Source organism: Fusarium flagelliforme (assembly GCF_020744385.1).
Source record: "Fusarium flagelliforme strain FIESC 12 MPI-CAGE-AA-0113 chromosome Unknown B0J16scaffold_3, whole genome shotgun sequence".
Taxonomy (NCBI): domain Eukaryota; kingdom Fungi; phylum Ascomycota; class Sordariomycetes; order Hypocreales; family Nectriaceae; genus Fusarium; species Fusarium flagelliforme.
In genome coordinates, this window is record NW_025763505.1 from 4,663,482 (window position 1) to 4,688,071 (window position 24,590).

At 48.5% G+C, this 24,590-nt stretch overlaps 7 protein-coding genes across 7 annotated transcripts; 4 read left to right on the top strand and 3 right to left on the bottom strand.

Moving 5' to 3' along the window:
- Positions 1–1,365: 1,365 nt before the first annotated feature.
- B0J16DRAFT_115064 (uncharacterized protein) lies at positions 1,366–2,613 on the top strand. The gene has a single exon (XM_046121519.1). It carries the CDS (start codon positions 1,692–1,694, stop codon positions 2,397–2,399), a length of 708 nt encoding a protein of 235 aa, XP_045985351.1. The 5' UTR covers positions 1,366–1,691; the 3' UTR covers positions 2,400–2,613.
- On the top strand, positions 2,614–4,422 carry B0J16DRAFT_115065 (uncharacterized protein). The gene is made up of 2 exons (XM_046121520.1): positions 2,614–2,773; positions 2,827–4,422. The coding sequence occupies exon 2, from the start codon at positions 2,881–2,883 to the stop codon at positions 4,171–4,173; it is 1,293 nt and encodes a 430-aa protein (XP_045985352.1). The 5' UTR covers positions 2,614–2,773; positions 2,827–2,880; the 3' UTR covers positions 4,174–4,422.
- Positions 4,423–4,734: 312 nt separating this feature from the next.
- On the bottom strand, positions 4,735–7,616 carry B0J16DRAFT_115068 (uncharacterized protein). The gene has a single exon (XM_046121521.1). It carries the CDS (start codon positions 7,332–7,334, stop codon positions 4,809–4,811), a length of 2,526 nt encoding a protein of 841 aa, XP_045985353.1. The 5' UTR covers positions 7,335–7,616; the 3' UTR covers positions 4,735–4,808.
- A 5,137-nt stretch (positions 7,617–12,753) lies between these two features.
- On the top strand, positions 12,754–14,485 carry B0J16DRAFT_339612 (uncharacterized protein). Its single transcript, XM_046127571.1, has 4 exons — positions 12,754–13,157; positions 13,210–13,460; positions 13,519–13,951; positions 14,003–14,485. The coding sequence occupies exons 1-4, from the start codon at positions 13,025–13,027 to the stop codon at positions 14,137–14,139; spliced, it is 954 nt and encodes a 317-aa protein (XP_045985354.1). The 5' UTR covers positions 12,754–13,024; the 3' UTR covers positions 14,140–14,485.
- Positions 14,486–14,621: 136 nt separating this feature from the next.
- B0J16DRAFT_319074 (FAD dependent oxidoreductase) lies at positions 14,622–15,993 on the top strand (the record flags this gene model as incomplete). The annotated part of the gene is made up of 2 exons (XM_046125490.1): positions 14,622–14,723; positions 14,854–15,993. The coding sequence occupies 2 exons, from the start codon at positions 14,622–14,624 to the stop codon at positions 15,991–15,993; spliced, it is 1,242 nt and encodes a 413-aa protein (XP_045985355.1).
- A 36-nt stretch (positions 15,994–16,029) lies between these two features.
- Positions 16,030–18,874, bottom strand: B0J16DRAFT_413811 (uncharacterized protein). The gene is made up of 4 exons (XM_046133392.1): positions 18,418–18,874; positions 18,255–18,323; positions 16,421–18,196; positions 16,030–16,373 (listed from the first exon to the last, which is right to left on the bottom strand). Exons 1-4 carry the CDS (start codon positions 18,435–18,437, stop codon positions 16,289–16,291), a joined length of 1,950 nt encoding a protein of 649 aa, XP_045985356.1. The 5' UTR covers positions 18,438–18,874; the 3' UTR covers positions 16,030–16,288.
- Positions 18,875–20,925: 2,051 nt separating this feature from the next.
- B0J16DRAFT_397409 (fungal-specific transcription factor domain-containing protein) lies at positions 20,926–24,077 on the bottom strand (the record flags this gene model as incomplete). Its single annotated transcript, XM_046132314.1, has 4 exons — positions 20,926–21,717; positions 21,772–22,687; positions 22,747–23,592; positions 23,728–24,077. The coding sequence occupies 4 exons, from the start codon at positions 24,075–24,077 to the stop codon at positions 20,959–20,961; spliced, it is 2,871 nt and encodes a 956-aa protein (XP_045985357.1). The 3' UTR covers positions 20,926–20,958.
- Positions 24,078–24,590: the final 513 nt, after the last annotated feature.

The window sequence follows — 24,590 nt, forward strand, 5'->3', positions numbered from 1 at the left end:
GACCATGGTTGTTCCCCAAGGGACCCACCCCGAACCTGCCTGAAAGATCTCGCAAAGTCGATGAACGGAATGGCTCCCGATGACGGCGATATTGACAATTGCATGAGACAAGTACATAAAGTAGTTGTCAGTTGTATACGGAACCAATTGACCGAGATTTCACTCTACAGATATTTGCTGGATACGATTGATACCAGTCAACCGAAACTACAGTCTTCTCTCCGGTTGCATGTCCGATTCTGTGGAGCCAATGGGGTTCAGCAATCGCCGGACGCAGCGCAAGGACCCGCGCTGGACGCTAGGTCCTATTCCCCAGAAATGGCTGAGAAAAAGCTTCGCCGCACGTGATGGTGAGCTTCGGGTTTACCGGAAAAGTCACGGCTTTCATTCGGGCATGCGAGATGGCAAGTCATGACACGGAAAGATGTCTGCCTACAGCTTCATTGAGACTATCTACCGGGTTAATCCATCTAAATAGCTTGGTGCCGGTCAAATAGCCGGTGTCATGATAGCTATTATGCACAGTCCAGCTCACAGTAGCTCGTACCGAGTGGATGACGGCATAGACAGAACAGCAAATACATTTTTGAGCGTACCTGTCAAGCGTTGTGGTTGCAAATTTATATCGCCTCTCACACAGAGTTGTGTAATTGATGAACAGATTATCAATCACATTCAAAATCGAAGATACGGGCTCTTGATCTATTAGACCTTACCTCATGACTACCATGAAGCCTGATGAAGTCATCGCTTGTTTAAACGAAAACTCGGCATTAAGCGAATAAAGTCAACCCGACGTTGTTTTACTATATGACGCTTGAGGCATCAGACCTACGAAAGGTTACCAAAGGAGAAATGTATAGCTCCTCTGTAAACCGGAGATGAGACTGATATTTTGACTCTATACTCGTCTTTTGTATTCGTGACTTTCACAGTGTAATGCGAGGTCGGATTATTCCACTTGCTTCACTGTCGAGTAGATGCTTGCCTTAGCACTGGTAGACATCCCATGGCTAGGCAAATAAGAGAACCCCTAGTTGAGTTTTTGACTCGTATTATCATCGAAACACTCAAGGCATTTTGTTCTGTAGCATCGAACCCTTTGATCCTCATCATGGCTTAAGATGCCCGAGATATCGCGGCTGTCGTCCAGACATGCGCCGCGCCACAACTCAATTGAGGCCTTCCTTGTGGCGCAGATTATCCCGGACCCACAGGATTTTCTCAGCCCATCAGGCCTCATGCAACTTGATAAACAAACTACCGTAGTAGGAAGGCGGGCTGTTAGAGACGGAAGCCGACCGCAGACTTGATTATACGAAAATGACCAAAATAAGGAAAGATGGTCTGAAAATTAAATCTTATTGAAGGGTAAAGTTCAAACACGCTGTTTCGTGTTTTGGTAAAATTAGCTACCGTTGAAAGACGCGCGCTCAAGTGCAAGGGCATGACGTTCAATTAGAAAAAAACGACGTGGCTGGGCTCGACTGGACTTAGGGGACGTGCAACTTTAATTGATTCGATGCCGAGATATCCTGTCTACTTTTACTCTACAAACAAAACAGCCTCATAACCCTCTTTCATCTCTACTCTCTCTTAGCCTTGGCAATTACTTTAAACTCTTCAGCGCTGTCGTTTATCCATCTTACCGTTATTTATTGTCATGCAGTAGATATTCAGACACCGACAAAATGCCCGCCCTTCCTCCATCGACGACGATACCCTCAGGGCATCATCTTCTCGCAGTTCGCCAGAATGACGACTCAAGCACATCCTTTACCGCCGTGCCAACAGCTTACAAGAGCGCCGATACCTCCCTCCATCCCGGCGCCGTCGCTGGCATTGTCCTTGGCTCTGTAGCAGCCTTCCTCCTACTACTATACCTCATCTACATGCTCCTACATCGTGGCCCCGTCGTGAGACCCATGGGCGACGGCGCTTCCACAGTGGCATCAAGCTATCCTATGAGCACCGTCACAGGCGACACATCCACGTACCTGAGTTTCCGAAGCAGAAGGGACCGCAGACCGAGGAACAGATCCCGCAGCAGGGCTACATCCAGATCGAAGAGGACACGATCTCGTACAACAGTACAATCGAGGGACAGAAGTCGCAGAAGAGGATCTCCCCTCGTCAGCGAAAGCCAGGCCTCGCGTGTCATCGTCGACCCGCCTGCTCCGCGCTACGCTCAAGATTCAATGATTTCATCCGACAACGAGATTGTTGTGGAAGAGGAGCACAGTGTTTCTACGGCTCCGCGCCGCTCACGACGACGTAGCCAGGACCGGTACCGTCGGGATCCCCTGATCGGTGAAGGATATCGTTCATCAAGAGAGTACTCGCCGAGAGACTATTCGCCTAGGAGGGAGAGCAGGAGATACAGCCGAGATCGTAGATGATATGAGAGTTGGGTCATGGAATTTGCGTATTTTATTTCTTGATATTGTTTAAATTACGACTTTACGACACCATTTTAGACGTTCAATGCATAGAATGTGACGGGAATAGACTACTAGGATCTATAAGATCAGTATATGTTATACAGTTACTTTTCTTACTTTCCCCTTGGCCAATCAACTGACAAAAGCAAGGGAAACGGCAAGTACACGGCAAGTGCACAGCAAATGCAAACACGGCTAGCTGCAAGCCGCAAACAATACAGCCCACGTAAAAAAGTATGAATCGGTATAAGGAAGGTTCTACGTTCGTCAATCCAATGGAACTTGCCATTGATATCCTCCTCATCATCTCCACATGAGAAGAATCGACAGCTGTAGGTATAAGAGACGAAAAATAATCTAGTCACATTATGCTAACTTAGACCAGCATTTAGGCTACTTCACCTCTATCCTAAGTCTCAGGGGCCTTGAGGCATTTACTATGTCATTCGACAAGCTTCCCCCAGAAACTCTCCTTGAGATCGGTCAATATGTCAACCAAGACCTACGAAAGCTCTCCTCGACATGTCGTCGATTTATGGCCGCTTTCCAAAACAAAGTATACTCGACATTAGACTTTGACGAAACATCAAAGTCAGCAGACCGGGTTTTCGCTGTTGCACTTGGTCCCCGAAAACAACTTGTCCGCACTATTCGATTCGTCCCGCATGATCCTCGACCTGACGAAGATGAGACTCCCGATCAAGGCATCAAGCTCAGCGACAAGGCTCGTCAGGTACTGGGGTCCCTCCACAAGTTCCCTGAGCTGTACAAGTTTCAGTTCGACTTTTCTACTTGGCGTATGGACCGATGGGGTCCAGTGCCCTTCAGCGTTCGACCCATAGATACCTCCACGCTTCCAGAATTGGAGCCTTGGAGACATCTTATCGACCAGAGCCTGAGAGCGTTGACCCAAAGTCACCAAAATCACGGTGCCTTCCTTTGCCTGGAAATGACAGCTCTCCCACCCACTGAAGATGTTCTTGACGCTTTAATGAATAAACATTGGTACCATCTCGCCAAACGTCTTGGAACGTTTGAGATATCACTGGCAGTCACTCGGAACGGACAGAAATTGGCCTCGATAAGACCACATAGATACCTCTATCCGACTTTCAATGTCATATTCTTGTTGTACTTGACTAACGTCAAGTGTTTGAGAATCGTTGCTACTGAAGGGACCGTCATTAGTTTGGGCAGGATCTATTCTAGGAACATTGACCCAAGTCCTATCCAGTGGGAAACAGTTCAGCTCCCGGAGTTAAAAGTATTCGAGCTAGAGTTCTCTGTGATCGGAGAGGGATTGATTGACTTCCTTGGTCGTCACGCAGAAACACTGGAGAGAATCTCCTTACGATACTGCTTTACCATGAAAAAGTATGACTGGCGCCGCTTGTTTCAACTCTTTATTGATAAGCAACCGGCGCAGTTGACCGATTTTGAGGTTCCGGCCTATCCAGTTCGATTATGGCGTGGGCAAGACAAAGAAGAATGGCAGAGGTTGAAGCCCATCAGTGGGTTTGAATTATTGGCTGACACCAGGAAGGATGAAATGAGGCGGTTTGTGGTCGCAGATGTTACTGGCATGTGCGGCAAAATTAAGCCTGTTGAATCGTTGATCGGCTCATCCTCCCGCCATCTTGACGAAGCAGAACTTGACGAGTCTGATCTCATTCCCCTATGGGAAGAAGTTGGCAGGCTTGTTCAACGTAACAGAAAGCCAGCTCTACTGTAATGTCGGGGTGTCAGCAAAGGTGGATGTAACAGTATTAATTCTGCGTGTTATTTTAACTACATGCCCAAGATGAATCGTTCCTCGATAGCATAATCAATATTATCAAGAGATCAGACAAATCAGTCGCACCAGCTACCAAACTCCTACCTAGCCATGATGTGTATTGCAGAACAGCTGTCCAGTTGTTCGCCATGTAAACATTACAGACAATTCAGGAACCCCAACAAGCTTTCAAACTAGCGAACCCTTTTATAGGACTGCATGTGGTAGGTTTATCACTTTTTCAAACCAATAATATTAGACTGTTCTGTCAAAATAGACAGTCGAGGTCATATGCCTCTACTATGGATCATATAGCTTCAACAGTCCGTTCCCTTGTAAACCTATACGTGGATATCATTCCAGGACGTGGTCGCATAACCGGAATTGCAACGAGTATGTCCTTTCCTAGCCCAACAGTTCTATATAGTACAAGTATGCATCCGTGACCCAAAAACAAAAGAGAAAATAGTGATGATGTTCCAAGAACTGCGCCCAACATCGTTTCGATTAAACAAGAAAATTCGATGAGACGCTCCGTCGTAGTCGTAAAAGTAATAGGAAAGGGGTATATTTTGAGTATTCGTGTTTTGAAGCTAAGCCTTAAGTTGTAGCTTAGATGGAATCGGAGGCAGCGCACATGTTGGAGGAGGCATTGGGGGAGGGACCTCATTTAGCTGAGGCATGCTTCGCCGGATAACCAAGCTCTTCCTGCCGGAATCAGGCACTAGGCTAGGGTTACTCGCGGACGTAGGGATTGGAGGAAGAGGAACTGTGGGTGGAGGAGCAGGTAGAGGAAGAGATTCCGGTGCCATGGGAGGAGGCAGATCGGCCGAGGCACTGTACTGGGATGCCCGATCAGACATCACAGACTGCACGCTTGCTCGTCTCTGAGCTCGAACCTTGGCTGACATAGCATCACTCTGTCTGTCACTGTAGGCATCAAGAGAAGCGCGGCGACGAGCTGCCTCGTCCGCTCCGATGAGTGATGTTCGAGAGCGTGTCTTTTGGTCCAGGCTTGTTCGGGATGAGCATGTCAGGTTTCTTGGGAAGACGCCAGGGTTCTCGGATTTACGGCGCTGGCGGAGGTCTGAATGTCGGCGCGAGCTCGTTGGACGGCTAGTTTCGACGACAGGCTCATCTATCGGTGCCAGGCTTGATCGCCGTGAGTGTATGTCGTAAGAGGTAGGGATTTGAGGCAAGGACGCCAAATCGTCACTTGTAGGCATGGTCGATGGTGTTTCATCTCCATGTCGTGTCACAGGTCGTTCGTGTATCTCGTCCATTGGAGAGGGCTGATCAGCAACCATGGACAAAGGTCTCGCAATTGGTAGAGTCGTGGGAGGTGCTCTACGGCCCAATGACCGAGTTTCCAACGGACCTGACTGGGGCGCCATTCCAAATTCCTGGGCGATGTTCTTTGCATAGGAATATCTTCGGTTCGACGAGTTTGGTACGCTGAAATTGGGTGTTGGGGTTTTCGTATCCTGAGGTGCGCCAGATCCATAGCCGGATTGGGGTCGTAGGTTGACAGCACCGCCTTGTAGTTCCACAAAAGGACTGAGAACTTGCATAGATTGTCTCCGATCCAAGATGGCAGCAGCGTTAGGTCGTGGTTTCGGTTCGAGTGAAGGGTGCGACTCCTCGAGGGATGACTTGTTCTCTCCGGGCACTGGGAAATTTTCAACTATTGGTGATGATTCTGGAGAAGATCCAGCCGATGTTACTACTGTTCGTTGACCGGATGATATGAATGACAAGCGATTCGAGTTCTCGCGTAAGCTTTCCAACTGTCTACCATCATGAGATACGAAGCTGTTGGTCGTGGAGATGTCATCCGATGGTTGATCAACTGCCGGCTCATTCTCAACGATATTGGTGACCGAACGATTGGCGTCTGGCCTTCCTTGCAATGGCAACAGTTGGGGACTTTGAATGCTTTCAGGGCTTTGAGCAGTCTGGGAGTTTTGTGTTGCTATTCGCGATAAACGGTTTGGGTCTCTCACTACCAGTGTCCTTTGGCTGTGTTTCTCCCTTAAAGGTCCGACTTCGTCCTCTGCCTTGGGCTTGCCTGTCTCGGTGAGCGTCTTCTTTCCTCCTAAAGCCTCAATTGTGCGGCGCAACGCTGCAATCCAGCCTTCCATATCTTCAGCAGACTCAAATACCAGAAGAAGACTCGAGGCATGACGCCGTTCAGTGGCTCGGAAGTTCCAGCGGGAGAAAAGTGACCGCGAGTCGGATGCTGGTGCTCCATCGGATTCGGCAGCTGAAGAGACTTGAACTACCCAATGGCGGCCAGGGATGACATCGCTCGCAAATGCTGCAGAGTCTTTGGTGAGGTGCAGTATTCTTTCGGGCAACCGATCAAAAGGGCCTTCAGCTGCATATTGTAGCAGGTAACCTGCTGTCACTAAAACATAAATCTTGTTCGTCCATTCGAACTTGGGTGCGGGTCCAGATGTGTTGCGACGGTGCTTCTTCTTGAACTTAGTCTTCTCAGCAGGTCCAGCTTCGCTGTCCAGGGCTTCTGCGGTGTCGTCACGCGAAGTGCTGGTTCGTCGTTCATGCATACGTAGGATAACCTCGGGTGCTAAAGACGTGGCTGGCAGTGTTATGTGCTTAGTAGCTTGAGGGAATGCCTTGAATAGAGGAGGAGGGTGCCAGGTTGAGAGCGGCCCTCGGGTCGCCTTAGCTGGACTTTGAACTTTTACTGCGCCAGCTGATCGTAAGGGAGCAGATGGGCTTTGCTGACTCTCAAACATCGTGGAAAAAATACGCGGGCTAAGAGGAGACGAGGGTGTTTCGTTAGGCGTAACGTCAACTTGGGACGAGAAATAAGGGTTCGAGTCAGCAAGAGATATGCGACTGCCATAAGATGTGCCAAAAGATGTGGGCGTCTCGGGAATTCCCAGCTCCTTAGGTGCTTTGGATCGACTGAATAAACTCCTTAGACCTAACCTCGATTCTCTTCTGCTTGCCTTTTCAGCTTTTAGAGGTACCCGGCTTTCTTCGGCTGCCATTGTATCAATGTTAGGCGGGCGACTTCTTCGTGATGGAGCATGATGACTCTGGAGCGCTTCCAAAGTGCCACTATGGGACAGAACTGATTCTCTATAAGCCATGGCGGCGGGGTCCCAGATGCTTCAAGGTTAAAGAGTTGGTGCAGCGTTTGGGTCAGCAAGACAAACGGTAGGCGTCGTTGTAGAGAACGTATGCTAAATGATATGCACAGAGTAGAGCGGCATAGGTAGGGTTTCTGTACTGCTCGAACGGGGGCGGCAACTCGAACTCCTCTGTATAACCAGACTTGGGAGTAATCCTGGGACAAAGCCTCGTTTAAGAAATGCGCGGCATGAATTTGTGCATTCAAATGTGTAACGCAGACCGAGAATGACCAGTACCGTAGGTGAGATGTAGACGAAATGCGGGCTCCCGTCTTGGTGCTGTAGATCGCAGCTCGAATCAAAAAGTTCCGTGGTGATATGGCGCAGGTATGGACTTGATGGAGTAATAGGCCCGGTGATGACTTATTACCCAGAACGGAAAGTAGATATACTCGCAGTACGTTGGTGGTGGCGAAAGTATAACAAGAAGTAATACCGTAGAGAAGGACGAATTGGAGGAGCGAGCGACTCGGGTCAATAATACGTTTATCGTATACAGCAGCAAGTGAGTGAGTGAGTGAGTTAGACTGGTAAAGAGCGAAGCGAGCGAGAGACGAGGCAAGCTGAGCCAAGGAAAAGAGGCGCGTATACAAACAAGAGAGAATAGAGAAGATTAACAAAGAGGATTTGATGGATGGGATGGTAGGGAGAAGAAATGCAGTCTACAAAACAAAATGGGAGGGGGTGGGAGGAACTTGTAAGCCAGCAAGTACTAAGGTAGTAAGACTGCAGCAATTGCAGTACCGTTCGTACCTACCATCTCTGGGTGGTGTGGTACGGGTAAGGTATGGGTACTGTACTGTGTAAATTGCAGTATGAGCTGCCTACCTGCCTTACAAGACGGAGGATCAATGGGTAAGCTAAAGGGAAGCCCACCTTAGGCGCGAGATATGCAAGGGAGAATGGGCAGGAGCTAGGAGGGGAAGTGAAGCGAAGGGAAGGAGAGACCAGGGGAGGACAGACCAGAATTAAACACCCTAGGCAGGATTGAGAAACGGAGAAGACGACAAGACGATAAACTTTTCCTATTCGGGTACACTTAAAGGGAAACATCCAAACTCAACTTTGGTCACTCGATATCTCGAGCCTCCCTCAATTCGCTTATTTCGATACATGATTCAAACAGTCCTGATCGTATCGTGTCCTATCAGATTACATGGCAAGAAAAGCATACACTCTGGTTACAGAAGGCACTCACGCAATCCCGACAATGGGTCTAACAATGCAGGTACGAAAATATGCCCCAATCCAATCGCCCATACGGATACATAAACAGAGCAAGTGAGAGCGCGTTACGGCCGGAGAACATGGGGCATCAGCAGTGGGAACTGAGCAGCAGGAACAGGGACAAAGACCACTCAGCGAGGCGAGCAGAGGACACAACACGGGGACCGGGGCCCAGGGGCAGGGAGGATCCCTGTCGGTCTTCAAAAACGGCCTCCAGGGTTTACGCCGCTAGTCGGTTAGTCGACAACTTTGGCAGCCCGAATTGCTCCTTGAGACAGACTGTCATTGCGGGACAATTCTACGGACAAGGAATCGGAGTTTGTTACGGATACTGTTGGTCAGCCTACCAACATGAAATTGTTCCTCTCAGTGTATCGATGATCGTCCTTGTCGAAACTCGGACGGTCCAAGAACGCGGGATGTAGCGGACAGCAAGATATAAATGTCAAGTTGTGAGACTCGGTGCTCAGACCCTATTCAACGGTTTGGACCGTTGAACTGTGGACATTCTTGGTAAGAGCACAGCGGAGATGACGGTTTGCGTACGTGTATTACTCCAGACAAGACTCCAAACACATGCAACATCTGGGAAAGAAGTGGGTGGATGGGCCTCATCGATACACTACGCGGCTTTTAAAGATGCGCGATGCGACTCTGGCTTTGTCAAGCACGCAAACTCGTCAACGCCATTCTTGATTTACTTACTCATCGAGACACACGGTGAGGAGCCTACGTAGACGAATGAATGGAGAAACTTTATTTTTCCTCAAATGAAGACCGAGTCCTATGCAAGTCATGATTGGACTTGAATTGAGTCTTGGAAGAGCTATTGAATGGGTTCCTGCAGATTGCATAAGGTATATGAGATCTAATATTAAGTGACAGATCACCCAATAGCCAGAGCTAGAGCCTCAATTATCGTCAATGTTTATTTAACTGCTATAGTAAGTTAATATCATTTAATATCATGTCGAAATCATGTGAGTCGTTTAAAAATGAAAACCTCCAACCTTGGCATTTGGGGTTTTCCTTAGAGGCTCCATCCGGAGACAAGGGGTTAAGAAGCCGCTGACTTTGAAGTGGAACAACCCACGATGGATGGACAGTCAGGGTTGAAGTCAGAGTTTGAGAAGTCTTGTCTTATCCTTGTTGTGCTTGTTTCTCAAGTACTCATGTGACTTTCTCCTCTCGATTGGACAACCCTTGCTATTGCATACATACTGTACTGTAGGTAAGCCACTGCGTCGTCGTCTCCCGTCATCTCGCGGAGGTTCTTAACTGCTCCAGTAGAAAACGGTGACTCAACCCGCAGCTGCAGCTAATCACGATGATTCCCACAATGCTGATCTTGTGGATTCAATTGATTTGATTTTCTATGTATCGATTTTCTTTGCTTCTTATTATCGCATGACAAATGAAAAATGACAGCCAAGAATACCGAGAGTATAAAATAAAGTGCTGAAGAAGTCGAGTCGAGTCGAGTCAAGTCCAGCCCTCGGTGTCCGGCTGTTCCAGATCAGTGGTCCGGGCTCTCCATGGCTGCCAGACCATTGTCTCACTTGAAGCCAAAACGCCCGAAGAACTGCTCCAAATACAAGGGTCGAGTGTTTATGACAAGCTGAGAGAGCACGGATCGCTGGGTTATTAATGGTTGTTGTTTCGGTCGAGACATCCTTGTCCTGTAGAGGAGAGAATTTTTTATCCGCCCTTGCAAACTGCCGTACATTACATCCATTACATATCCGTAAATGCGAGCATTTGATCATCATGAAGAGCATTTCTGAGTCAGATTACTTGATCTTGCACGTGAGGAATTCTTGGTGCAGTCTGTTACTCAAATATTAACGCCAAAATGCAAGTCATTAATCTTGAACCATTACAATAACGCATTAAGCGAATTTCCTCTTCACCGACCATCCCATCACGTCGTACAATTCAGCGCCCGTCCAACCCTAATTTTGTACGAGCGAGCCAAAGATCTTGAAGAGGTGTGAGAGAGACAATTGGCCAAGAACAGGGTCTATCTTTGCGGTTCCGCCCGCAGTCAGCCAGTCAATTTGCTTTTCTTGCCGATTTTTTATTTTTACTTTTATTTTTATTTACTTTTTCCCGACGTGCATAATGTTTTGTCAGCAGTTACAGTAGAGAAAAAAAGAGAGTCCCATAGGTAGTCGTCATCAGTTCTCGTCCGCAGCCGAACATGGGGTCCCCATCGATCGAAAATGCCTGTAATAGTAATAGTAATAGGTAGCTGCAGTGCAGGCAGTGAAATGATTACACGAGGCGCTAACCAATGATTCCACAGGAGAGCTTCATGCAAGAAGCTTGGATGGATTGGATTAATTGGGTACCAGGAAATGCTGCGTCTTGTTTTTCAGGTTCAGGTTCTTTCTTGCTTTTGGTCTCTGGTCTCCGGCATCAGCATCATAGTCTCTTGTTCCTGCAGTAGTGGAAGTGACTAAGCTCAATATTGTCTGGTTTCTTTTTCGCAAGCTTGAGCCAATGATGCTTAGCTGCATTTGGTTTTTAGAGGGAGAAGAAGCATCTGTATCAATAAATTCATCCCTTGCTTCTACGGGCCGGCCCTGTACATGAGTTATCAATTCTCACGAGGGCCGAGCCAGTTTGCATGAGGCCATGTCTCATATGATACTGTAACCAGCCATTGTCAACTTGAACCGAGGTCGATCTCTACGGTGAGATACAATACTCTGTTCTTGAAATAACAGGGGACTCATCAATTTAGTGCCGGAGAGTACGGTAGTTGAAGCCAATATTAGGCCCAGCTCAGACCAGACCAGACCAGGGCTTCTGGCCGTAACGGTACCGGCAGGCTGGGCTACCTACGCTATGAAAAAACAAGGACGATGAGAGCGGAATGACACCTTGAAGGTGAGATCCATGGATCCCTTGCCGATCTGCACATGCTAATACTGTCGCCTATAATATCAGACTTGAAATATACCGGTGAGCTGAGCAAGGCGAGATGAAGATGCCCGAAATGTCTTACTTTTTGAGCAAACAAATGGTGAATAAGTTAAGTTTGCTGTCAATAGCATGGGCAAGGTCCCCACGTCATTTCTAGATCCATCACATTGGATGATGATAATTACAGGGGAGTTTCGATTATAGAGGACCCTGTCAGGTTTGACTTTGACTTTACCGCTATTGATTGTCTAACAAAGTTCTACGCTTGAACAGTTAACAGAGGCGAGAGTTAATAATCTAAACGATGAACGGGATGGTAAGTGGGATGAACATCACATGTTTCTAATTAGTTAGAATAGAGTTTATATGGATGGCATTCCATACATGCGAGATGAAACCGTCAAAGGTGATAAATGCATGTGTCTTGCAGAATGCCCTGTCTTCTCACATCTACCTGAACTTTCTTCTTTACGGATACAAAGTTTCCTATCTTTGCCGCCATGTGCGCCCGACGATTTCTTTTTTTTGCTCTTTTCCCAATAGCGCTATTATCTGCGCCGTCATGTTTCAGTGTAAAGACCTGAGCGTTCAGCCCTGCACATTCAGGCTACTTTAGAGGCCGTTGGTCTGTGATTCTATTTTCTGTCTGTATCAGGACTCGGTTGAAACATGAAAGAGGTGATTAACATGTTGAGATGACACAGCACTGTCATGTACTGTATCCTAAACTCTTGTTTCAGATGTGATGGTTCGTCACATATTTATATCGTTGCAATGAACGGCTATTCCGTGCATGCGATATTCTTGAGACCATCGTAAATATTACTTCCGAGTCATTGCTGACTGTAACTTGAGTTCTAGACTTTTTTGTCTCTGAGAGTCGAATCATGAATATTGGTCATATGCTATCGTGAATAACTTGACATGTATCACGATTCTTTATTTCCATCTCTATCCGAGACTCTTCATTCACGATAGTCTCAACTATAAATCTCGTCAAATTCAATTGCAGGACCCCGCGTGACAGAGAATGATGGTGATGGCGGAGAAATCGGACCCTGTGATCACTGTTGTCTAGCCTAAAAGCCTAGTTTTGAGGTCATGATCAGCACACAACAGCCCATATTCAACGGCTTCGCCGCATCACGAATTCACACTGACACTTTCTGTCAAATAGTCTTGATGCCTTTCATTACTTGCTGTAGCCTAGTTGAACCTCAGAACACTTTATTGTTCTATGAATTAATTCCCAATTTATAACCCCTCCACACTCTATATCATCAATCGTCACACTGATCAACGTCCTTTGGTTCTGACGTACCTATTCGCAAACCATATTTATTCATATTCTATTTATACTATATTTCTTCTTCCATTTTACAAGTAAACCTATTTGAAACAAACAAGTCGTTATACCTGTAGAAATACCTACCTTGAAGAACATACAGCTCCAATACCTACTACCTCCACTACCTACTACCTCCACTATCATCATGGCGTCCCCACCAGATAACCACAGCTCTATTCCCCGCAGCGAATCATCCACCAGATCCCCGCGCTCAGCTTCCATATCGCTACAAGCTGCTGCTACCATGAATGCTGGACTCCAACACGAACAACCACAAAGTATGCACATTTCCTTTACCACCCAATTAAACAAAGCTCTAACATTTCCCAGGATCTTCTAGCTCCTTCTCCCAAACCGGCCGACGACGATCAACCGTCCTAATGAACTTGCAACTCAACGATCCGGCCGTGCCATCACCAGGCGAGATGGTCAACGAACAATCTGCATCTGGATCTGGTCTTCCAGTCGCCAGTCCACAGCCTATTTCTGGGTCGCCTCTTATGGGTGATCCTCATCATCACAGAGCGCCTAGTCTGGGTGAGCTACATCAGGAATTAGAGGCCGAGCAGGAAGCTCATGTGGTACGAGACACTATACTATCATGACCATGATGACAGACGACTAACTACTTCTCAACAGAATCGACTCCTTCAGATGATCCGACAGCAACAACTAGAGCTCCAACGCCTCCAAGCTGCCAACCCCAATAACCAGAGCCAAAGCTCCGCCGTAGAAGACAGCAGCGCCATCTCCGAACGATCAGGCCACGGGACTCCTCACGCATCGACCTCCCACGTCTCGATCCCTCCCGTTCCTACCGGTGGCTCAGGCTCTCGTTCCAACAGCCATCGTCACCCCCGCAGCTCTTTCGACCTTGCCCGCGCCGACCTCCAGCGCCGCTCCAGAACACCTAGCCGCAGCGGCGCATCTCCCAGACTCCGCGCAACGTCCATAGGTGGAAACAGTGAGGACTGGGTTCTAGGCGGTCGGGATGAGAGTGCGTTTTATCAGGCTGAGACTCAGATGCTTGTCCGAGAGAACCAGATGCTTCGCCATCGGGTCCGAGAACTAGGTAAGTCCGTTCTAAATCCGGGTGGTTTGATTTTAGCTAACACGGATACAGAGAAGCAACTGACTGATTTCGGAACCGGTTCGCCGGTTGCTCATGAGCCACCCCACCACTCACACTTGACGAGATCTTCTACAGCGGCAGACAAGGAGGACGACAAGCCTTCGACTGAAGAGGGCAAGGAAGCTTGAGGGATCCATACTTCCTTTCACTCCGTACCGGTACATGAAGTCGGTTCAGTTTTAACACGGCGTTTAGCGTTGAAGGCCCAGAGTATGGAAGTTGGCCTTGGCCAATGATTAGAATTGGTAGGAATGCATATGGCGTTGGAATATTATATACTACATGTGATTACGATGAGTTTCGGCAGTACTTTAGAGAATGAGATATTCGCATAACTAAGTACGGCACGATGTGGTTATTCGGCATCTGGAATGGCAGCTTTAGGGTATGGAAACTCATGATGACCTGTTATTCTCCCAGGCGATTAAAATGAATCATGAATAGGTCCCAGAACATTGTAAATTTAACATGACAAACTACCTATGCTATAGATGACTATGAGTGTATATTGGTATATGATGTGTATCGCCTGTTAGTGTTGCGTCATTAGATGCTCGGTCCCGAAAATAATCCTCCAACAATCCATAACTCAACTTCAACAACAGCCATTATGTTTCGCTTAGCAGCACGGAAGGTATCTCCCAGCTTCCTCAAAACACAGAAATACAACTTTAGCACAACGACAGCTGCCAATGCCGATTTCACTCACGCTGTAAGTTCGCCTCCAAGTCCTCCGATAGATCCCGCATCTGAATCACGAGGTTTCCAACGGAGGACAAACTCCATTGCTCGCCACAATGTACTCCAAAGCAATTATAGACCAGGCATTAACCTTGTAACAGGTCATAGGAGGCGGTGTCGTTGGCCTTGCGGTAGCCCGCCAACTGGCCCAGAGAGACAATACCTCAACCGTCCTCATAGAGCGCCACAATGCCATAGGCACAGAAACAAGCTCTCGCAACAGCGAAGTCATCCACGCAGGAATCTACTACGGGCCCTCAAGCCTGAAAACAAAACTCTGCATCCGCGGCAAGAACCTCCTCTACGAGCTCTGCGAGAAGCACGACATCGGCCATCGCCGCACAGGCAAATGGATCGTCGCCCAGAACGACGTCCAGCAGGAAACCCTCTCCAAGCTTCACGCCCTGTGCAAGAACGACCTCGGTGTTCCGACCCGCTGGGTTAGCGGTGAAGAGGTGAAGCGGGACGGTGAAGGTGTCCATGCTGCGTGTGCGCTTGAGAGTCCGACAACTGGCATCGTAGACTCGCACGGCTTGATGCTGTGTCTCCAGGGCCTCTTTGAAGATGCTGGTGGTGTTGCGGCGCTGAATTCACCTGTGTTGAACATTACTCCTCTTGGGTCCAAGCCTGGGAGTGAGGGATGGGAGATTGAGGTGAAGGATGCTGCTACCGGTGAGACGTCGAGTATCACAACTGAGACGCTCATCAATGCTGCAGGTCTTGGGGCAGCGGTCGTTCACAACATGATTGTCCCATCTGAGAAGCGTCAGAAGTTATACTATGCCAAGGGAAACTACTTCTCGTACTCGGCGTCTCAGCCAAAGATCTCACGACTCATCTACCCGGTGCCTGAGCCTGGTATCGCAGGTTTAGGTACCCATCTTACACTTGACCTTGCAGGTCGTCTACGTTTTGGTCCTGACGTTGAGTGGATTGATGATCCTAGTAACCTGGCTGTGAACGCAGAACGACTACCACAAGCTATCAACGAGATCAAGCGATATCTGCCAGGCATTGATGATTCGGCCTTGGTAGCTGACTACGCTGGCATCCGGCCCAAACTCGCTGGTCCAGATGCTGTGCGCCAGGGTAAGGGGTTCCAAGACTTCATTATTCGAAAAGAAGAAGGATACGAGGGATGGGTGAATCTACTAGGAATCGAGAGTCCTGGACTAACAAGTTCTTTGGCTATTGCTGAGATGGTGCAGGATCTACTGTACGGTTCGACAAAGACACTTTAAAGCATCCAACATCACATAAATCAAATATATTCACTAATTATACGCTATTTTTCGACTGCCCCAAAATTTTATTCGGAAAAAGTGCCAAATTTATAAAGCAAGAAGGGGGAAACAGTCGAATTGAAGAATCGAAAACGCCATAAAGGTCCAACGTACTCCAGGTAACATGTGTCAATGCATAAGCAACCATCATTATTGGTCATCATTTTGGTATCAAGCAAGATAGCAATCCCAAAGCCATTGTCGGAATCCTGTCTTCAAAAGACAGGTTTGGTCAAGTTCCAATTTCTTATCTTCACCTCAGCGAGATGCTGGGGCAAAATTTTCTGCTTTGCACGTCGACGTGAAGCTCGTATATGCCGTTCTGTGCACCGACAAATCTGAAAGATATTAGCATAGTTCAAATGACCTTGCGACAACCACTTACATAGTGCGACCATCCTCACTCCAAGCCAGCCCAGCAGTGTTATCTGGTGAAGGCGGCACCTCGAATACGCCATGATCTTCCTCCCATCTGTTCGCGACCGAATTGACAAGCGGCACTATGATTGTAGTGTCATCTGGGTCGCGATCATCTCGCTCCCGTGCCTGAAGGATATCGAGCACTTGCAGGTAGGATGTGTCTTGGCGCTGGCGTGACCTAAACATTGCTACAGTTTCTCCAAGGCTCTCCTGCTGACGTTGACGTCTTGCCAGGTCTCCGAGTCTCTCGCCCGGGGCGAGGCCCGAGGGCCGTGAAGCGAGTGAACCATCGCGAGTACGAACTCTATAGTTGCCGCCTATGATGTCTCCCATAGCGCGGCCAAGGCCACTATTTCCTCGAGTATCAGCCTCAGTCTCAGCTTCAATGGCAGCAGCAACGGCGGCAGTGTTACGGCGCCAGGCCCTAAAATCAGCCGCAGCACCTAACGTCCTATCTTCTGCTGCTGATGTCCGCTGAGACAATCTCTCACGACTAGGTCGGCCCATCTGCATGGCTTCAAGTACCAGCGTCTCACTAGCAGTAAGTGGGGTGTTGAGATGTTCGAGCGCATCTCGATGTCGGTAACTGTTTGCAGCTCCCGAACCTACGGCGTTATCTCTCCTCTCACGGCGGTTCTCCAACAGTCGTGGGTCAATTGTGTTTCGGTCAAGTATGTTGATGTGCTCAAAGATTGGCTCCTCGATATCAACGATTTGACGAACGACAAAGTTACTTCGCATATCTGCAATTCCGACATGCCTTCGATCCTCTGTCCAGGCTAGCAAGTCATATGGTCCGGGGCAAAAGGACATATCACGGATAGCACCAGGGCCACTACGTGGCCTGGAAGACTCAAAGGTTGTGATAAGGGGGTCGGCATCGGGGTTTGAAAGAAGAGCGGCGTTGAAAATAGAGATTGTGCCATGCTGTGTTCCGATTGCGAGATATGCTCCAGATGTTGAGAAACACGCCGCGAAACTGCCTCTGCTGTCGGTTCTATCGTCCTTGCTTTGACTTTTAAGTAAAATTCGTTGCGTCTGCTCCCACTGATATGCGGGCTCATCCTGTGATTTGTTTGCTGGTGATTCGGTAGTCTTCTTTACGCGCTCGTGGATGTATAGATACGGATCGTCAAGAATGGAGATTAGAAACCGGCCATCGGGAGATAGGAGAGATCGGTTCACGAAGTCGGGGTATGTGATGACATCCAACGGTTCGGTCTTTTCTTTCTGATCAAAATCATTTAGACTGACTAGAGTGACAGTCCGATCGTTGTTAGCCAATACTGCCACTGGTTCCCTGTAGGCCTTTTCATTCGCCGGCATTGTTGTCGGGGGGAACCAGAGCGTGATGCAGTTTACCCGGTCTTTGGCCAATTTCATGCTTTTGGCAATCAGACTCTTATTGGATCGCCTGGCGCGCGATATGAGGGAGAATATAGAATCTTCACGGGAATCGAGTCCAAGGCTAAGTCGAGTTTCTGGATCGAGTCCGGATGGGGAGTCGGTATCGTCGTTTCCTTCATCGAGCCGCATTGCCACGAAGTCGCCACCTTCACTACCACAGCACAACCATCCATTCTCGGCAACAAGACATCGCGGCGCAAAAGTCAGGAGTTTGATGGTTTCGCATTCTCGGGTCGATACATTCAGTCGTTGGACATGATTGCTGCCGTTGCCCCCCGGGAAGTAGACGATGTTTTGCTTTTCGGCGCTAATTAGAGAGCGCAGCTGCCAATGTCTGAGATTATTAGCTGTTTGCCTTTGACGGCGCCGCGACAGGATGCATGATGACGTACTGTGATCGCACTGGTATACGATAATGTTTCCGAGACTGTTTCGAAACGAGGGCCTCGGTCGGGTAGAGACTGGGTGATGTCAGTGATGATCAACGATAGTCATAGTCATGATTGATAAGCTAGCTCATGGTGCGCTTTGCTTTGGAGTTGCCATGTTACATACTCGCCCTCTTCTACCGCCATGATGATCCCCGCCGCTCCTCAAAGGGAGCGACAATGCAAGAGAGAGCTGGACGGCTGTATGGCTTATATATCGATGCGTAGCGTTTTAACCGTGGTGATGATCTCGATATCGTCAAGCGCGGGAGCTATACGTACGTCGCTAGCGGGTGATTGAGGCGATATGAGCGGTAACAAAGACACGCGATACGCAGCAACGAATTATCGGGATTGTTGAATCGATCGACCGTGTCTGCTCTGAAAGTCGTAATAGAGAAGAAAAAAATGTTGAACGGCGAAGTGTCGAAAGATTGATTGCTGATGTGGATTGGGTTCGGTAGGATGTAATGTCCAAATGACGTTTCTGGGACTGGTCCGAGTCAACGGGCTAAATGGCGGCCGGGAACGGTCCTGGTCGGTCATTTATCCACTTTAAGTGGAAGTCATCCACTGAGTGATGCAAAGGGGAAGATTCCCCAGTGATTCAGAATAAGTTAGAGGAGTACTATGTACAAAGATCTGAAGTACATTTGGAATTGGAGTTTTATGAAATGGGCCTTTACCCTAGTATTAATTACATACTGGTTATAATAAGTGTTAAAATAGGTACCTAGGTTATCTTTCTTTCTATATGGATATCATGACAGTGACCTGGAAGTAATAGCACAGTAAGCATTGAAGTAAGTATTAAAGTAAATACCTAACTGCCTACCTAGGTTGCAGGTTCTTGACGACTGAACGTTACGAATTGTGATTCTTGATGAAAGTGCATCATCATCCGAAAAGCGCATCTTACATAGTCTGCCGGCCGGCTTGCATCTTTCGACATTGGAGATAGCAGCAACTTTGGCTGGAAGTTGGGTCCGTAACAGGGCTAGTTTCCCGAATGTTGTACAGCAAAAGAACACGGCCTTACTTGTAGGATGTTCAAAAGCAAATGCAGGCTGATGAAGCCACGGAAGGCTGGGTGTATAGCCCTGAGAATTATATTATTACCCTCTCTGTTATCTGGCCCTACGCAGTTACATATGAATTCAAAAACAAAATGATTGAACCAGAGAGGCATATCTTTCAGCCGACAATTGTCCTCGAATCCCGGCTGTCCGCCGTGCGAGGGAGTGTTTTCATAGCCATATCAGCGAGTCGAGCTCTTCCGATCCTCTTATGTTTCTTGTGACTTCTACAGCAGCACCAGATACATAAGCCGAAAAGAAAAACGGAAATAATAGGAACTCCGATTACCAAGAACCTGAATCCAGTATCATCCCAATAGGCTACTCCGTTGTCTTCTCCCGGGTCCCCATCCCTCTTCATGATGACTGGGCCTCGGGCTCTTGTCAGCATTCTCTCAAAAGTTGATCAAAGTTGATGTATTTGAAGCTCTCTAGAATTCGCATTGACCCGAGCTTGATGACCGGGCCTGTTACGTGAGAGTGAGTTTTGGGCGTGACTAACATTTGGTTGTCCTGAGCTCAGCACACAGCACACACTGCTGGGATGGATAATTAGTTATCTGAATCTGCGCTGTGAATCTAGGTCGGAAAGCACCTACCTGCTGCAAAAACAAGCTGTCAAAGCAAGCTGTCAAAGCCTCCTAGTGTTGCAGAACAGAATTGGCATTCCAAGACGATGAAACTTGAAGCAGAGAATGCTGCGGGAGGGATGGATTGACTTTTAACAGAGCAGGACGCCCCTATCACTACGTTGTAGACCTTGCCCTGGGGCATGCTCGGTCCGCATGGCATGGATCAATAAGCCAACAATCAACATGAGTATCAAACATGGATGCACAACCAACAACCAAGACCCTGACGAATTAAAGTATGTAGACAGTACAACCCCTGCCAATTAAGCTTAATCTGCAGGCGCCGCTAGGCTTGACTTATTAATGCCTACTCTATTAGGCAGTTGTTCAAGGCATGATGTTGTATTTTTTGCCTCAAGGTACGGATAACGGAAGCGTTGTCTTCCTACTGGCTGCGTGCATCTTGACATCCAGTCGCTTGAAACATCGAGGCTAGACTTAGAAAATTAAATTGATTTAAAGTATTGTCAGAGTCAGAGTCAGGGCACAGAACTTCCAGCCTTTATATGGAAAGATGCAAAGAGCTAGAAACACCATGCATAGGCCACCATCCCCAAAGCAACATGCTGTTTGCAGCGATCCAGATATTTGTGAAATGTATCAAGTCACAGAATGTCAGTGAAACACTGACCTAATCACTGAATTGGAAATAACTGAGTCACTGAATCAGTTGTCGCCATATTATGTATGTTTGCAGTTCCTGCTATGGAACTGGTTCTGCATCATAGAATTCGATATGTTCATTCATGATATACACTCATCTCTTCAAATCGACTTTATACCTCGCCATGATATAAACCAACGTTCCCAGCTCTTGATTTTCTCATCAACATCTACTTTTCACCAACAAAAAGGCTTCTTCAGATGCCATCAAAGGTACCACCAAAGTCACTGAACAGACTTGCGTCTGTGTGCATATCGCGCCGGCAATAAAGACAGATAAAATCCAACAAGTTTCTCTTACATGTTCATGCCACCGTCTTGGTTACCACCTCCTTGTGGTCCGCCGAAGAAAAAGGTATCAAAGGGGTTCAGTTGGGGTGCTTCACCAAAGTCATGATGAAGACCTTCCCAGTTCATGCTGAGTCCCATATCAAGCTGCGACTGATCCATGGCGGTGAAGTCGCCGTTTGAGGACGCTCCTAGGTTTTGGAGGAACTCCATTGTCTGCGCATCCGGGTAGTCCTGTCCATTGAATTGCTGTTGTTGTCCTCCAAAGGATCCGTTGGATGGCTGAGATGTGACCCTTCGGGGAAGAGGTGAAGGGACCATACCTGACTCTACAGGAGAGCCTTCTTGTTTGAGGCTAGAGTCTGAAGGGCTTGGTCCTCCTCGAGTTCGTGACTGCATCAGGTATCCTTCGGCCGAACGTGCCATTGGTGGTGATGGCTGCGCATTGCCATCACCGCTAACCGACACGCCGGGAGAAAGGGAGTCGGACAAAGATAGGTCGATTGGATAAGACGCCTGATCTGAGCCCTGAGGGCGATGACGTACTTGTGTAGAAGCCTTGGACGAGTCAGGTGGTGTGTTCCACGCAGAACGCTGTCTTCGGGCCGCTGGAGCACCGAAACCGCCTGTTGAAGAGGCCATCTTAATAGTGGCCTTGGCCGTACGATCAAATGCATCTCGGCATGTCTCGGCGGGCGGACACTTGTCGATCATATCTGTGAGAACCGATTTGGCGGCGAGAATAGTAAAGTCCACTTCATCCATGCTCTGGATCCACTATTAGTATATTTCCCCGAGTTGTCTTATTTCGTCAAAACTTACCAGGCGACTTCGTACGATGGGTGAATGCCATATAGCATAAAGGTACGAGATTCCCGCCATGAACAGGTGGTGTGTAGAAAGATATGTATAGCTCACGAGCCCGCTGAGGTGAAGCTGTCTATACAAACGAAGAATCTTTTGGCCTGCCTCAGCGACCTTAAGGTAGATACGGTCCTCATCTTCTCGAAGCTCCGCTTGGAACGCTGTTGGGCTGTTGACTTCGTTTGACGAATTGTACTCGCCCTCGAACATGGCCGGGACGCTGAGGCTCTGGCGATAGAGCATTATGATGGCCTGCCAGTAGTTGAGCTCCAAGAACTCGGTGGAGAACATGACACCCGTCTCCTGCTTTGATGGCGCCGATGACTTCCATTGATACAACCTTCGATCTATGTCTATGCGCCACGACCGGAACGAATCGAACTGCACCAAGAACGGCGAAGGCAAATGAATGTGCATATCGGGGTACTTGCCCTGCACACCAGCCTTGGCGATTTGAGCCTGGTTATACTGCAATACTTGGAGAATCTCTGACTGCAGCAGCCGCAGGCGGAAGTAATGATGAGCTACATGTTTGTAGCTGGGTTGAATCTGATCTGATGGTGGATCCCGCAGCCCGGTCGGCGTGATATACTCGTCGTCTAAGAGTGAGGGAAACTCAGTCGTGATGACCTGGTCGCTAACGCCGAATGGTCGTCCAACGCATGTGCTCACCAGGCGATCCAGGGAGTACGTGCACCACCAGAGACGTCGTCGCATATCTCGAATCCACAACTTCTTTCCACGATTCTGGGCGCCATTCTCACGAGCACCATCGGTCTGTTCAGCTTCGTTAGGCCCAGCGTCAATTTCTCTATCATCCTCATAGTGCAAACCGAGATCGACTGCGAGTCGCACGGCAACACCAATAATGTACCTGGTCCGTGTTAGTCAGGTGAGCTCCATAGACACCACATACGATAAATCAGGACATACCAAAGACCAGGGGGAACAGGCCGAAGAAGAGCAAAATTGGCGAGGAGAAGCACAGCTTGCAACACCTCCAAACCTCCTCCGCTATTGCTCAAACACGATTCCAAGTGTACAATAGCGCTCGCATGGTATTCTTCAGGCTCACAACGACTCTTATTATCCATATCACCAGATGATTCTGTTTTTACTGGCTCGCCCACGATGACACCACAGCCGATAGCGAAGACCATGTTCAACAAATACAGTTCTCGCGAACCTCGAGCTGGATCCTGAGTCGCATATATACGCTCAAACGTCTGCATGAACTCTCCTCTGTGCAGAATAGGAATCTGGGGATTAGAATGCTCAAAATATAGTCTCACAAGTCGCAGGCCGACCTCCTTGCTGGGGAAAGTAGCAGGCTTAATGGAAGGTCTTGTATGTAGGCCGAAGAAAGAATCGCGCAAAGAAGCTCCATTTCCGCTCGGTTGCCTCGGAGCTCTGGAATCATTCGAGTTCGGTTGTCCAGCAGCCGAATATTGAACTGCAGCATACACGACTCGCGCAAACGACACACCGGATGCAGATGCGAGAGAACGAGGTTTCGACGGGCTCACGATGTTGAGGAAACCCTGTTGACCAGACTTCTTCTTAAGCGATTCAACTGCCTGACTCTGGGGTCTGCCCGCGCCACGGTCGCCTGCCTCTGATGGTCCAGAATACCCTGTTTCTGTAGCTGAGTTGATGCTAGCGGCGTCATTGCCTATCCTGGAACACAATTCGAGGTTCTCGGCTGGGGGGAAGGCGATGTTGTTGGAATTGAGTAGATTCTCGAGCTGTTCTACTCGGGTTTCAAGGTAGAAAACATAACTGCGCGATAAGTCAGCATTCATTCACTCATTCTTGCAGCAGCAGTTTTGTAGCGCGCGACTCGAAATGACTGGTAAGCGCAGTGCAACGCAGCACGTAAAATTGTCGCGCGCCACCGCAACATCCTTATCGTACCTTCGTGGTATCTCTTTCTTTGTGATAGGATCATAGCCAACACAAGCGACCCCTGCCTTGGCGCAACTTGCGCAGCTCGGAAGCTTCTGGTCGCAACGGTTCTTACGTAGGCGACAACGGTTACAAGCACTGACGTTGCGAAAGTTACTGCTCTGGCCTGCCTTGGCCGCTACTGATGGAGAGGCAGTGGTGGAAGAGGCGGAAGCGGAGGCGCCGTCGGCCTGGAGACGTTCACGGTCACGGTCATGAGGGCTCGGCTGGCCGTTGCGCGGCGATCCATCGTCAAAAGAGTCCTGTCGCTGTCGCTTTGCGGGTTGCGAGCTCGGAGACGGAGGGCCACGCGCAGGCATTGTAACGGCCTGGCGGGCAACCGGTGGTGGCGCCGATAGTGTTTTGCGACGAAATTAGGATCGGAGGCGGGGGGGCGGAAGCGCAAGCGAAACGTCACAAAATTCAATCGAAAAAGCAGCGTCGGTCGAGAGATGTTGTTTGAGAATTGATTGAAGAGTGGATTTGGAGCTGAGCTTGAAGCTTGGGCGGAACGGGAGACGGGGGGTCGGCAAAGCGGGATCGGTAGATTGAGTAATCCGGTCCGGAACTAACAATTAACGGAGAATAAAAAGAGCACTGTAGGTAAGCAAAAGTAGGTACAGAGTACAGTACAGTACGAGGAGGAGGCTGAGTTGAGAAGGCGGGATGATTTGGAGGATGTGGATGGAAATGAGACAAGAAGGCAACCGAAAAGAATAAGGCGGGAAAGGATCGACGGAGCCGAGGCAGCCGCTAACGTAGAAGGAGCTGTCAAAGCGTGGGGATTTGGCAAATAGGTACTGATAACAAATGATATGGACAATCAATTAATA